Below are 16,007 nucleotides of genomic sequence, written 5' to 3'. Positions count from 1 at the left end.
CCCGCTTACTTTGTTCTATCATGTCTCTTACCCCCCCGCTCCCTCTTTGCTCCTCATAAATTTTATCCTCTGCCTGCCTGACACTTTCCCTCCCTCCCTTTCTTGTTTCTTCCCTTCGATCGTTCTTCTGCCTTGACTTCTGTGCACCGAGCTTCTTTTCGTCTATAGAAGTGCCTGTGTTGCTCTCTGTCTCTGTGTTTTTGAGTGTGGGTGCACGCCCTGCCTCTCAGTGTTTCTGAGGCGGGGATTAGCCAAAAGTCAGGGGAGCGTGGGGAATCCTTAAAATTCACTCTTTGTGACCAATAACGCCTCTCTTCCTATGCCTTCATCTGTCTCTGCACATTCACACCCTGCTTGAGATTGATCAATGATGCCACGCCAATTAGCAGAAGAAATCTGAATGTGTGTGTGTGTGTGTGTGTGAGTGAGTGAATCTATGTTTTATAATCAGCACATCATGTACCGTACCTCACACCTGCCTTCCCCTCTCTGCATCTTTTCTTGCTGTCACTTTATTTCTCCACAGGATACTAAACACTCCTCCTCTATCTTCTTTGTGTGCTCTGCTGTCTCACCTCACAACTCTCTCTTTCTATCTCTCCATCTACTGTACCCATCTATCGCTTGCTCTGCTGTCATCAGAGTCAGATCTTCAATCTGTCTCCCCGTATCTCAGAGACCCTGACAGATCCTGACACATGATCCTTTATATCTTCTTCACACCTCTCCGCCTCTCTTCTCATTTCATCGTACCTCTCATCCCGCTCCGCTCGGTAACACCGAATCCTCCCCCTTGTCCCTGGCAGTGTCTGTAGCCTCACTTAGGCCTCTTGTGTCTCCCACTGCTCAGTCTAGCCTTGTGCATATGTGTGCTTGAGTGTGTCATTGTGATTCTGAAAATGTCTCTTTTCTGATCATCTACTTGACTCTTCCTGTACAAAAGAGTGTGTGTAGGTCTGTTGGCCTGAGTTGGCATCTTTCAACTCTGGCTTTCCTCAGGACTCGGAGTTTGTAAACGTCTTGCACTCATGTGAGACATGTAAGCAGACTTTCAGTGGGAGGACAAAGGACCAGATGGGAACCTTTCTATGTAGCATGAATCAAACATGTGTCTCGGACAGAGCAAGGCATCACTAAGTGGCAGGACAAGGACAATACAGGCTAAAGCATTTCTGCCTCGCAGCCCAGCAGTTCTCTTATTTTTTTTCTCTCTGCTGTGCCTTTCAAACCTCTGTTCTCCACTGCATCATCACTGCACCAGCACGGCCATCTGTTACCGAGGTAATGCTTCTGAGGTAATGCCTCTGAGGTAATGCTTCTGAGGTAATGCTTCTGAAAAGTCCCTCCAGAAAATATGCAATTTCTCATTACCTTCAGTGAGATTTGACAAAAATGATTGATTAGGGTTAAAGTTTTGAAAAAGTTCAGGCAAATAAAAATACTAAAGGTTTTTGGCGATCGCCAGCGAAAAGCCCCCGATCAGAGGCATATCCGCAATGAGTGAACTGTTCAAAGACACAATCCAGATTTATAACAACAATGCTAACATCAAGCAGGCGCAATGTGTACCATGCTCAATATGTTTGTGTTAGGATGCTAACATTTTCTACAAAGGGCAGCAGAGGGTGAATGGCAGTTTTAGTTTAGTTGAGCAGGTCACAAACCAAATCATTGGACAAATTGAGCTTCTGATCTGATGACGGTGCCAGGTCAGGAGACCAGCATAGTGATTAGAATTCATCCTTAAGGGGATATGATTATCCGAATCAAATTTCACAGCAATCCATCCAGTAGTTAAAACATTTTACTCAAAACTCCAAATTTCCTCCTCATAAAGGCACTACAGGAAAAGTCAAGGATCATCACAGTTAGGAGGGCTCATCCTCTGGGGACCATGAATGCCTGTGTATAGTTTCAAGGCAATCTATCCAAAAGCTGTTCAGATATTTCAGTCTGGATATTATGTATGCATGTTGGTGAATATATGACATAGAGCAACATACTGACACCTTGTTGATGTCAGTGCACATTTGGGTGAGTTTGTTAGCTTAATGGCATCATTTAATTACCAAAGCAGAAAGTTCACAACAAGAGTAACTAACAGAGGATTCCATATTCTGATCCATTTGTGTGGTTAAAATAATGAGCTCGACTGGAGACGACCACCTTAAAAATCTAAAGTGTGTTATATTGAGTTGAAGGAGTGGTTCAAGTTACAAGGCCCTGTGGTGTGTATTTGTGTGTTTTTCTCTGTTCAGTTCCCAGCTTCGTGACGGTGTCAGCTGAAAAGGTCAGCCGCTGTGTTCTGTAATGAGGAGGGAAAAATAATCACAGACTGCTCTTTCTCATTCGCCCACCCAGCATGGCAAATTAGAGAAATAAGGGCCTTACTTCCTGTAACAGGCTTGGTTCTGATGTCAGGAAAGAAGGCACAGTCGCCGCTGTTGCTTTCTAAATTGCGTCTCTGTTATTTCACCTATTCCCCAGTCTCATCTAAAGGTTCACCCGCAATCTGTGTGTCAGACAGCGAAATGAGCCGACCACAGACCCCTCCTCTCACCCCATCTGGCTACCCAAACAACAGCCAATTCAGGGATAGCACAGAGGGTGCGCCAAGTACACAATGAGTCATTATTTGGAAAAATCCCATTAGCGGTACGTCTGCATACAGGTCCACCTGCAGCAATGTAGCAACACAAATGAGAATATAACCTTTATTTTAACAAATCATTTAGTTGGCTGTTATTAAGTTTGTGGCTGCCGGTGGCATCATTTCGCCTGTTTACAGAACAAATCAACTTGTTATAAACACCAACTTTACACCCTCTAGTGCAGCAATCAGCCTTATTACCTCCACCAAGGAAGTCATTTCTTTGCTTGTGTCCGTTTGTTGGTTGGTTTGTCAAGGTGCCGACACCCTCATCAGGAGCAATTTGCTCAAGGATACTTCGACTTGCAGCCGGGGGTTCTGAGGAATCAACCCAGCTACCTTCTGATTACTGGACGACCCGCTCTACCTTCTGAGCTACAGCTGCCCCTACAAATATTGAATGTACTGTTCAAATAGGTACATCTGCGTCCATTTATGAGTCCCTGTACCTGATCAGAACTTTGTTTTATTCCTTAAAAGCCTAACCAGGGACTGCAAATAAGCCATAGCCAGAAGTACTATAAATACTGCATCAGTTGCATTTTATTTAGATGAAACAGTGCCTACATGTATCGTCCCTGTCAAATAAACTGATAAATAAAATACTGCAACATCATGCAGGGGATGTCTCTGAAAATGACGGCCATGTTTTCACACACATGAACACCAGTATATATCTCTGGTTGATGTCTTCCCTGCTGTTACTATCTCTCTCGTCTCCACAGACTGTCTGGTCCGCATCGACATATTTGTGTGTGCGTGCAGGAGTTTGAATAGCGGAGCATAATGTGTTTTATTAGCTTTTCTTAAACAGATAAGGACCATTCCCCAGGTCCCACCTTAAATACAGAGGCTGAGCTGTGTTTCACTTAACTGCTTGTGCACACATCAGCTGTAATGAGGGAGCCGGTGTAATGGAGAATAATCTAATCAGCACTCCTGAGAGTGCAGTGCACACAGACACCAGTCCACACAACCTGCAAACACACATGCACGCCTATTAATACAGATTCCTGAAAGCACAGATGCACAAATGGACATTGAGAAATTCTGTGAATGCACATGCGCACACACACACTCTCACACACACACACACCCACACAAACACATCAGAGAGAGCTGGACTGCTCTCCCAGTTGTTGAATAATGCATAATGAGGCTTGTTGCCACAAGGAAATGATAAGCCTTACTTCTCATGGTATAGAGGAGGTTTAATTATCCAGTCTGTGTGTAATCACATGGAAACAGCTTCCCACTTGTCTTTTTATTAAGCCTTTTATAGCTTTTATAGCTGAGGGGGCACTCTTTTATGAATTATTGAACAATCTTGCAGTGCATATGTACATCTTACAGCCTTACAGTAGCCAACTTTCTTAAATGCATAGGAGAGACGAAACAAATGACCTCCACTGGGCTCTCTGTTCTCTTTCATGTGAGGAGAAAGGAAGCTGTTGTGTCATATGCTGCTTTAGGTCAAACACAGGCAGAATGCCTTAAAATAGATTTATTTTCCTCCTTTTTGCCTCTCCAGTGCTACACAGATGGGATCCCATTTTGCAGAAGAGCGATGTGTACTAGTAAATGATGCTCTGGCTGCTATTCTTACATTATACCGCTGAGACATTGAGCCACCAAGCAGGCATTCCTCAACAGAAACAATAACCAGTGTCGGTTCTGTTATGCTGAGCTTTGGGGATAAACACACGTGGGATTTTTACAGAAAAAGACACAATCAACTGTGTATTCCTGAGTCTATTTTCTATACAGTATGTGCTCCCCTGTGCAAGCAACGTTACATCACAAGTTGTGAGGTAACACATCTCATACCTCTCCTCCATTACATAACCAGTTTCTCTCTGGTGGTTAACATGACAGGCTCAGGTGAGACCAGCCAACATTTGTACAAGATAAAACCATTAGACTTCCTGTTACTGCTGAGATTTGACAGCTAGACACGCAGCACCGACAGCAATGCACTAAATGTTCTGTCTTGTCTCTCTGATGATAACAGATTATCTGCCTTATCTGGCTTTTTTTCCCCACCCAAGTCAGGACAGCTTCATCACAACTCTTTTCTCTGACACGCTGCTTTGAATTTACAAAGCTTTTATGACTTACCAGTTAATTTGTGCCGGACAATATTAAATTACAGCAAAGCTCCCCTCAAGGGAAATAATGTTTTCTCAACTAAGCTGCTAAAAATACTTCTTACAACATTAAATAAGTTATGTTATACTTAGTCAGACATTAGTCACTCTAGTTAGAAATCATGGCAAAATTCTTTTTTTTATATCCTAACGAGAAGAAATCACAAATGAAATGACACTGATTTGAGTTTTATTTCATCATATCTTTTAGTAGATATATGATGAGAAACTTTCACAATTCCTCTAGTATTCTAGACAGGTTTTACTTTATTTCCCTTTGCTTCGGTTTGTCAGCTCATAGTGCTATTGAAGGTTTTATATATCTTCTTGAATTAATCTGAAAAGCTTGATCACAAATAACGATAAAGAAAAAATAAATAAATAAAAAATACTAAAAGCTAAAGAAGAATAGTCCCAAAACATAAATTCCAAGGGGAAATTATGCCTTGAAGTGGCAAAAAAAACAAAAAAAAACAACACTCGCCAAATGTGGAATTGGCTGAACTGACCCCAAGCAGCTGCAAAATGTGATTAAAGTGGAAACTCTTAAAATAGATTGTGGTAAAAATAAGGCTTGTTTTCTTTTCCTATGCTGCTGTGATTGCCCAGTGGCTGGAATTTATTCCTTTTGAAAAATCAGTGACAGATTATGCGCAAAGCATTTCACAGCAGGGAAACCAAGTATGGTCTGGGCCTCAGAAGCTTTCTTCTCTTTCCATGTTTTTCATGGTCCAACCTGCCCAATTCTGAGCTGTCTCTCGCAGACTGAATGACTTATTTCCTAGGCGAAAAAAAAAAAACACATTTGAAAGTCATTCACATGCAGGGAAAAACCCTTCTCCACACTGCCTCTGGTCTGTTTGTATGGGCGTCTTTATACCTGGATGCCCTCTGTGCCGGGCTGCTGCAGCAGCTTGACGGTGCGTGTGTGTGCTGTCTTCTGGCCGCGGCCGTCGTGCCAGGTCAGGTTGCTGCCTCCGGCGCGACGCGGCAGCTGGTAGCTCAGCTCCTCAGCGGACACCGTGTGCTCCAGGGAGGCACGGCAAAAACTGAAGCTGGACGCCGCTGAAAGGAAGAAGAAGAGGAGAGAAAAAACAGAATGAGACAAGAAGTAGGGGAAGAACAAATACTGACTTTGTCTTGTTTTTGTTTGAGAGGTGTGCATGAACTGTGCAACAGGAGCACTAAAAAAAACTACAAAATAAATAATTGATAATCCTCTGAGAGCTTAACAGGCTGCGTGCACTCTAGATTACATGCTCTGTGTATTGACTCTCATACAGCTACAAACAGATGGCTGTTTTGGTGACGGTGGTGGGCAAAGATGCTGATCTCCAATTATGGTGAGTGCATATACACAGAGACAGCGCATGATTTTTGGAATTGTGTCTTTCCTGCTAGATTAGCCCTAGATTATTTAAATCCTCCATCATGAATATTTGTTTTTTTTCTCTTCTCTCTCTCCATTTATCCTTTTCTCCTTCCCTCCCTGGGCCGAGTGTTAGCTGCGAGACAGCGAAGCAGGACAAGTTGTCAATGCAAGGTCAGAGTCCAGTTCTGTGAGAGCCACGGGGCATCGTCTGCAGTTCATGTCAAGTTGAACAGGCTACTGTGCCGTGATCGGTCATCTGTGGGAGTTGGTTTAAAGCGGGGAAAATACAGCCATCGCTCCCCTCATCTAATGTAGGCACTGATTCATTTATAATGTGAATGATAGAAGAGGATTTGACTGCACATCAGGCAGACAGAATCGAAAGGAGACAGTAGAAGGGAGCAGAAAAAGGTCAAGGGAATACATGAAAGGAAGCGAAACAGAGACGGAGACACTTCAGCTTTCATGGCAAAGTATCACTGTAGCAGAAGAGGCATGTAAGCAGAGGTGGCAAAGAGCACACATTGTTTACTCAAGTAGAAATAGAGATAGAAAAAAAAGGTGTAAGTAGAAGTACAGGCTCTGATACGCTCACGTCATATTAATATAATTCAAACATTATTAAACTTAAAGTTAGAATCAGCAGGATTTGTCCAAGCTGTTCGTAAATGCACCAGAAACACAGTTGATTGTTGTGCCAGGCAGAGTAGGTTGTAATCAGTATTGTGATGCTGGGAAGGAGGCGTGCAATGATGCAAAAGACGAGAGGAGATCATTACTATTACTAGCAAGCTGCAGGGTCGCAGTGCACGTAAAGAACTCTCCAACTTCCTACGTTAACTGGATCTCTCCCTCAAATCCCCGGTTTCATGTCTGCATGTAAACGCAGTTGCTGAGAGAGAGACAGAATTACTGATGATAGAGCGAGAAGTAGAACAAGACTTAATAAATGTTTCATTCATCACTTTTACATAAGAAAAAAAAGTCTCGTTCACAACAGACTCAGAGCATTCTTTGAGGAAAGCCTCAATTAATCTCCTACAAACGACTTCTTAATTTCTTTTCTCCTCCTCGGGGAACAGAATTTCAAAAAAGAGAGATTGGATTCATCCGAATGTGGTACCTAAAGTTATATAAAGTATTTTCGATGTGTTCATCTGTTTGTCTCTTTATTATTATGTCCCCTTCTGGGCACCATCTTCCCATACACGCTGATATTTGCTGTCAGAAAATGGTGGTCAACGCAAACAAAACAAATAAAAACCAGGCCATTCCTTTCCATCAACAAGCGTTCCTGGCCCTTTTTTAGTATTCGTATTTTAGAGCTACACCTGGCTGCCTTTGAGAGGAGTCGGGGAGTGAAGAGTCTGCTCAAGTGAGCACAGCTGAATACAGAGTTCACGCAGCCATGATGGAGGAATAAAAAAGAGGGTGCAGATGATAAACAACAAAGGCCTGTCAGGAAATCAGTGATGTGTAACCTTTTCTGCCTCTCTCCCCTCGTGTGCCGCTTTCTTTTCCCCGCACTCCCGCTTTCCCCTTTTCTATACATTGCTACTTCTGGAATCTTCTTATGCAGCAGTATCTTTCTTGTTTCCCTCGCCTCTTTCTGGTTGTCAGGTCTTCGGGGTCGTCGGGACAAACCGAGCCCAGCCCTGATGTAATTACTGCCAGTCAGACTGAGGGGGGCGGAGACAGGAGGAAGGAACGTGGGAAGCTAAGCGCCTTGCAACCCTAAAGACCTGCCAATCTCACGGAGAGAGACAAGAGAAAGCACAAAGGCGGGAGTAAGGCCGACAAGAAATAGAGAGCAAGAGCGCTTCGCTGTAAATTAGCCCCAGATCCGTGCAAACTGATCAAACTGTAGCGAGGAGAAAGAGCTCAGGGAGACACGTTAATAGACCACAGAACAACTTAATTTCACGAGCTAATACAAACAGAGCATCCCAATTATTAGACTGAGGCGTCCTTATAAACCTCATTGTGAAGATGAATTGCAGCGTCGTGGCATCCCACTTCCACTGAAATCTCAATCTCTGCCACACCGCCAGACCTCGCCACCTCCAGCAGTCATAAAACGAAGACAAAGAGCCCATTTTGCAAGCTTCGATGGACTCGGTCGTCTTAACCTCTTGGCACAGGACACGGCTGAGAATTCAGAATCAGCCAAAGACGATTAAAAATCCATACCTTCAAACCTCCAAACGTCTCTTTTGAAGTGACATTGAATGTGCTGGTTACTTTTAAAGTCAGAAAGCTTTACGAAAATACATCTTTGCCTTTCTGAAATGATGCTTACCGCTCAGCAGGAGGGGTTATCTGTCACCTTTCCTTGTCTGTCTCAACATGCATTTGATCAGCCTGGACTACTGCCAAATCTCCCCCGTCCTATTTGTCAGTAACTGTTGTATTATCTCTCACCGCCCTTGCCGGCGACTTTTATCACCTCCAGTCAAGGGAGGTGGGAGAAAGGATGATGAAGGGTGGAAGGAGAGAGGCAGAGGGGAAAGCGAAAGGCATGACGTGCGTCTTCTGAGTTACAGGCGGTGATCAGAAAGGAAATAAGAAGATATGATTGTTGATGAATTTTCATTCATCTGGTTAACCCAGGTGAGAAGGGAGATTCAGGAGACGTTTTTAATGAAGCTCCATCGACGGGAACAGGCTCAAGAGTACATGCAGCAACACAGTGTATTACTATACCAGTTCTGAAGGACACTTCCTGGTCTGTGAAATACTCTGTGGAAACTTGCTTTCCTAAGTCAAGCTGTAATTGATGGGGGAATATTGGAGTTTGGTCTATCATGGAGCCAGTGCGTCTCTCATATGAGATATAGTGAAGGTTAGATGTAAGAGGAACTGAATGTGACCTCGGCTGTCTGGGAGACTGCACCTTATCTCCCCAGCAGCTCAAAACAACCGTTCTGAGATACAGTGCAGGGAGCGGGAAGAGGAAACTCTGCACACACAGAGCATGACCTCAGCGTAACTTCACCTCCGGGGTGAGCAGAGTGGGAGATGTATATCGACAAATGTACGACTATGAACTTATGAGACATAACATATGGAAATTCCTTTACAATGATGTAGTTTCACGCTCTGAAATGTGTAACTTCAGTCTCACACACTGGGAAAAAAAGGTGAAAGGAAAGAGTGAGAACTGTTAGTTGCCAAAATGAAGGGCAAAGTGTCAGACAGGTGTTTGTGTGTGTGTAGAGGGTAGGTAGGCCAACACGAATCAGCCCAGTGAAGTGTAACCTCATATCACCTCCTCTAGACGGAGCAGCATATCTGCTGTGCAGAGTGGCGGCTAAATCTCAGAGGTATTCCCTTTTGAAAAGGTAATTAAGCTGTTAGGTACGGCACCTTGGAAGGTCGTTCCAAGCCAAATCCCGCAGTAGATTAACATGGCATCATTGGACATTACTCATTTGACTTCAAGAGCGGTGCATCTAAATTAGTCCGAGTGGACTATTTTGCTGTGTAGGCTTTTTTGTGGAAGTTTGATTTTTGCATGACCTTGGCATTAACTTCAGGCCGCATGTGTGTGTGTGTGTGTATGTGTGTATGTGTTTGCCTCTTGCATGAAGGATAAGGGAAGTGGTCTGGCTAATCCACTTCATTTCAGGCGTCACAGGGAGGGTGCCATGGTGCAGTTCAGCAGCATGATATTGGCATCCACTCCCTCCCTGCTGAGCACCTCTTATTCAACTCGAAGATAAAAATTTCTATTTACAGTCCAAGTTTTATATGAAAGAGGAGAGAGAAAGGGGGGGGGAATCACACTCAGCCTCATTCCTCTGTAATCTGCAAGGGGGTGAAACTTCATCATGCAGTGATTTCATGCCTGTGTAACACATTAAACCTGAAGTTCTAAATATAGCATTGAACAGACCAATGCTGCCAACTTACACTATGTAAAGTACATCCACCGATGATCCAGATTTGTTGCACCTATAGTATGTTGGGGGTAAAGCGAGGGGCTATTTACAACTTTTCCACTCCACCAGACCCGGTCTTAACCCCAGGAATGAGCCATGAAATTACTCCATTTTGAAAAAGCAGAGGGGGAGAAAAGAAGTATTCTGGTTGGAAGCTTTAAAAATAAATATAAAACCAAGAACCCCAGGGGTTTTTCCCATGATGCATTGCAGTCTATTACCCGTACTGACATGAGACTCTGTCACAGAGGCTGGGGCTGAGGTTTACCTCTCACAAACTATCAGTATCACCGGAGCACGCAGATAGGGAAATGGGAGTAAACAATGGACATCCGCAACACAGACTGATTGAAGATAACAACACACCAACTCTCATCAGGACACAAACAAGGGAACGGCCAACTGAATCTGTGCGTATGATTGTGTGTGTCAGCGAACGCCGGCATGCTCATGCATACGTGAATGTGACTCACGATGCCAGCATGAGGAGTCACATATCCACACATCTGTATAATCCCTGACTGCTTTCATTTATGCCAGTGGATCAGAGTAAAGCTGCGAGGGAGTCTGTGTATGGATGGAGGGTGAATTCTGATTTAAAATGCAGGGCTCACAATGCAGGGTGTAGCTCAAAACACAGGTGGAGTTGATATTTCTGTTATGACACTGATAGTAACTGTACAGGTCCATCTGCACCCTGAAAGCACAAAGCAGACAACAAAAACAAAGATAGGAATGAGAGATACCAGGCCGACGTTTGCTTCCTTTTCCCATGTGGAAATTCTGATAGACATCACATATAATTGTATGTACTTCACATGTGAAAATGTAAGCCTATTGTGTAGATCATTTTATCCATACATGAAAAAAGTGGGTGAATGGTGTCTCTGCCCCCCATCACTTGTTTCTGCACTATGTAACTTCAGTGAGAGGGGAGGATCCCAGCGTTACATACATGTTTACTTCAAGATACAAGTTTTCAACGCGTAACATTGTTATGACTTAATGAGTTTTATTTGTAGTCAGCACCTACGTTACGTCTGACAAATTGTTACAGACCTGGGATTTGTATTGACGATGGTGCTAATGCACTCAGAAACTGCCGTGGGGCGCCAAATCGTCAATGTCTACATAATGTTGCTTTAACATGAGAAATGATGATTTTCAAAAGTGAAAAGGTTCACATGTGATGTTTTCGTAAGAGCAAAATGGCATGTGAAAATTTGTAAAAAAATTAAATTTATATATGGCGAAGCAAATTTCACCTGATTTAATTTGCCATGGATTGCTTCCACATGTGGAAAAACAAAAACAATTTTGAATGTATAAAGTGTACATGTGAACATTTAAATTTAACAGTTGAAATACTATGCTTAAAAAAAAGACAATCAAAAAATGTAAAAAAATTTCAGTTTACATGAGACATTATTTTATTTTCACGCTTTTCACAATTTTATTACACAAGTGAAAATATTTGATCCACATGTGAAATTGTGATTTCCAAATGTGAAAATGTGGGATTCACATGTGACGAAGTAAATGTCGCAGGATTTCATTTGCCATGTTTTGTTTCCAAAGGTGGAAACTCTGATCCACATGTGAAAAAAAGTCAAAGTCAATCACATATAGACATAAGTAATTCACATGTGCCAATGTAGATCTGTTGTGTGGATAGGGTTATGTTTGTTGTGTGGAAGTCAGTGTGAAAATGGGGCATTGTTGTATTTTCACATGTTGACATTTTATTTCACAGCCAATCACATGTAATATATTCAATCAAATGAAAAGGCAAGTTTCAATTGACATTTTGGCAAAATAGACATTGGCAGGTGAATATTTTGGAATTCACTTGTAATGAAGAAAATTTCACATGATTTCACTTTACCATGTTTTGGTTCCACATGCAACAATTCTTATTCACATGTGACTTAAAGTCAAATACTAATGAATATATTTCCAGTTTACATGTGAGTAAAGACTCTTTTAGGCAGCGGTGTGAGGAAGAAAGAGGACTGCAAGGTCCTGCACTGAGGACAGGGTGACTTTTATGTCTCCACTCTGGCCCCCACCGCACTTCCACAGAGACAGACAGAACTATTGATTATCCATCACTGTGTCAAAGAACATACAATTACAGATCACTTAAGATAGAACACACACGCAGAGAAAGGCAGGCACCCAAACACAGTCCAGCTAAACTCCTCCACCTAAGGCCGCTGGCTGTCATGTCCACTTCTGCTCAAAGGAACTCGCTACATGCCTCACACAAGAGGAGAAAAAGGAAGAATGACACAGACAAAGGGATGCTTTACAAGGGTCTGGCTCGGTCATGCCCTCATAACAGGATGAAGGAATGAAGCCTGCGGTAAATGTGGGAACAGAGACACGTAAAAATTGGCAAACTGACGAGTCACAGAGGAGAAAATAGATGGAAAATTACGCTTCAGAGCAGACTATTAATATTAATTGCATCAGGAAATGAAGGAGGAGAAGGAGGGAGTGAAACGATGAGTAGATGAGATCTGTTGTTTTCTCCCCTTCACCGCCGAGCCCTTATATGATGACAGTGGGAGGACAGATTAGATCTCGCTGACAATCGATAATTCAGAGCGAAAGTCAGGGGGGAAGGGAGGAGGAGGATGGAGAGGGAGGGGAGGGACGCGGTCGAGTAATAGGATGTGAGGTCTGATCAGGCTTGATCAAATTGGGGAGCTGGCAAGATCACTGGATGCCTTCACATGTGCCAGGTTATCTAGAGCTTCCAGCCCATTCGGCAGAATAAAATGTTGGCATTGTACGTTTCTGCAGGCCACATTTGTGTGTTTCATATGTATCATATCAACATTAAAACCTGGCTGGATCACCATGGTTATTACAGATTCCAATATTTCTCTCCTTCATTTAAAATTCATGAGTTTGGTTTCTTTCAAGTAGTGCTAAATCCTGATTGGTGCGCAGAAGTATGTGGTATGTGGTATTCACAGCTCATGAAAAACTGACAAATCCATCTGAATGCACCTGTTTAGGACTTAAATGGGTCGAGATGTCAGATGGGACGGAGCACGGAATTTGGAAAATTACATTAAAAGGTCACGCAGAACGAGCATAACTTAATGAATGTTTAAACAGTTTTAAATTCAATATGGCACTGGCATCCACAAGCAAGCGGTATAAAGGTTAGGCTAACCGCTCTGATTGGTTGAATAATTTGATTCTGTGAAAGGTCAAATGCGGGAAGTTAAACTGATCAAATGCAACACCCGTTCAAAATTTTCATCTTTGGCTTGCAGATTCACAATTCGAGATTCGAGATGTTTAGGTGCGGTAAAAGTGAGAGAATGTTCTGTTCCTCTGTGTTGAATTACAGTCATTTTAGCTGTCACGTAAAAATAACACATTATGCCTCAGCTTTCAAACCTCAATACATATTGTTCACAGTTGGTCTGTCATGACGACCGTCCTCCACTGTATTCTACTGGAACGACACCAAAAAGGATGTGGGGAGACGAAATGAAGAGAAGCACACAACTTCTCAGCTTAGACAAGATTGCCTTTTTAAAATATTTAGTGTTTGTTTACAGCTGTTCCCCTGAGTGGCAAAGTGATCTGTCTGAGTGGATTAACGGATGTTTGGGTACAAAATATTAAAGCTCTGAAACACTCCGTTTGCATATTAGCTTTGCACAGCTGCCTTGATGAAGGCGCCATCTCAATTAACAGCAGGAAATAAGGAATTTAGCAGGTTACCACAAAAATAATGTCTGCACGCATTTCACTATCAAAGTCTAATCTTTTGATTTCCACGTGCAATTTACGCTGATCGTTTGGAAGCAAGAGCTATAAGCTATGAGCCAGATGGTCTGCTAATTAAGTCTAAAGTGATTCAAGCAATCAGACAAACAGGTTTTTACCATTATCTTTTTTTCTTTTCTTTTTTTCTGAACTGGAATTTAAGAAGCAATTTACACAAGCAACACATGGCATGCTAAGTTCCCTGAGAGCACAACACAAATACCTTCAGTGATCGCCTGTAAGGCCGTCCGGCAGGGATCCACCACACTGATCATAGAGAAATTCCGTGTTACTCGCACATTATAATACAAGGAGATCGACGCCATCTGCAGAGGTTAAACTTGCGGACTGAGGGGGAGTAACTCGCGCTCATGCTCACACAACTCTAATGAGAGGGGACTACAGTTCATTGTGATTGTCGCATGTGGTCTGTAAATCGATGTGGTGCACTCACGCTGCGGCCTGGTGAGGGAACGGGGATGTGGTTGGGTTCAGCACTCAATACTTTATTGAGCGTCCTTAAGCCATGACACAAGTACCCTACTTTGTTTGCGCATGTGTGTCAGCGCTCATAGACCTCTGTGACATATCAGAGAGGAAATGTCTGAGCGACGGAGCGTGGCAAAATTAACAACCGGTCGATGGCACAAAATTTGTGCCCACACAGACGCACACTCTCGCACAAACAAACACAAAGGTTACTGAGCACCGAGGGGTTTGCAAACAATGAATTGAAAAAATGACCGTTGTGAGTTAGTTGATAATCTGCTCTACACCATCCTTGCATTCACACAAAGAGCCCAGGATGAGGGGATAAAAGAAAATAAAGAGCGATGAAAAAGAGGAGGAAATAGGCTTATAGAATGGGCGGAGAGCTGGTGGGAAAAAAAGATAAAAGTTAATGCTCCACAGAAGCTGAGAGGTAAACAGAGAGAAAGGCACACAGGGGAGAGAGGAGGGAGATGTGCCAATGAGTTGGAAGCTGAGGTAGATAGAGAGAGTATGGAAATTGCAGACAGGGAGCTGGTTTGTAGATTCGCATGCAGCATGAATGATTAGAAACAGCAGTGGTGGTAGTTATGGTGGAAATACTTCTCAGAGCTTCGAAAAGTTTTTTGTGCTCCTGTGTGATGTGATCCAAGAGACTGCCTCTAATCTTCCCCTGAGGGACAGGGAAGAAGAGAAAGAGAGAAGAAAGGTGGGTAAAAGATGCAAAGGTTGTGGCGGGGGGCCACACAGAGAGGCTTAGGCAATACCACTGAGACAGGTGAGAGGAAGATTGCAGCGCTGCCACTGGCAAAGAACGATCAAACAGAGACATTAAAATAACTCTGCTCCATTTCCTCTATGCCTGATTTCAATGAGCAACAGAAGATGCAAGCCCAAAACTTCGCCAGCAGTCTATTTCCTTTTAAAGTGTGCAGTCTTCGTGTGAGTTTGAAAGAGATGTGACGGGATTTTCTCAGCAGCTGCAGCAGCAGCAGGTGTCTATAGTCGGGGAGTGAAGGGTTTGTGTGAACAATACAGTCAGGAGCTTTTTTGTGAGACAAATTAGCTCACACCTGGGGGCAACTGCCCATTCTCCCCATCCCTGTATCCACTCCATGCAGGTCCTACCTGTCTCTCCTGGTCTCTGCAGCATGCTGTGCTGATTGGGGGTCTGTCTCCCCGAGCTTAATTGCCATGTTATCAGCTCCACTCCTGCACTGCCACTTCGCCCAGGCCTTTCAGTCAGACAGCAAGACGGACACGCCAATTACCCTCCTCTGCGCACTCACTTGTTCCTGCTCACTCACATGGTTTCCTAAGGCTGTGCTGTCAGGTAACGTAGCAGACGGCAGCTGGTACAAAACGGGCAGTAAGGATGAAACAGGGAAGCGAATCAAAGCTCTTTGTAGCCCTTATACACACATGCAGACAAATACACACATCAATACACATAAAGTCCCAGCAGGAGCTTCTTGTCCAGGCCGAAAGATCCCAGGGGAACCTTTCTGCTCCCCTCCTCCTCTTAATCCTTTAAACACACTCGCACTGTCTCATCTCTTCTCTCATTCTTACCCTCTCCCTCTACTTCTTTCCCCATGTTGCTTTCCCGTAGACGC

General features: G+C 43.4%; 1 protein-coding gene across 1 annotated transcript in view; it reads right to left on the bottom strand.

Moving 5' to 3' along the window:
- LOC140999368 (sterile alpha motif domain-containing protein 10-like) overlaps positions 1-15,587 on the bottom strand; it is a 37,352-nt gene extending 21,765 nt beyond the window's left edge. The window contains exons 1-3 of the mRNA XM_073469724.1: positions 15,520-15,587; positions 10,725-10,807; positions 5,678-5,862 (exon numbers count right to left, since the gene is read on the bottom strand). Coding sequence (XP_073325825.1) covers positions 5,678-5,862; positions 10,725-10,807; positions 15,520-15,587 — 336 coding nt within the window. The remainder of the gene's footprint in view (positions 1-5,677; positions 5,863-10,724; positions 10,808-15,519) is intronic.
- Between the last annotated feature and the right edge of the window lie 420 nt (positions 15,588-16,007).

This window comes from Pagrus major, chromosome 7 (genome assembly GCF_040436345.1).
Source record: "Pagrus major chromosome 7, Pma_NU_1.0".
In the NCBI taxonomy this organism is placed as follows: domain Eukaryota; kingdom Metazoa; phylum Chordata; class Actinopteri; order Spariformes; family Sparidae; genus Pagrus; species Pagrus major.
The sequence above is the reverse complement of the archived record's forward strand: the minus strand, read 5'-3'. Positions and strand labels throughout refer to the sequence as shown.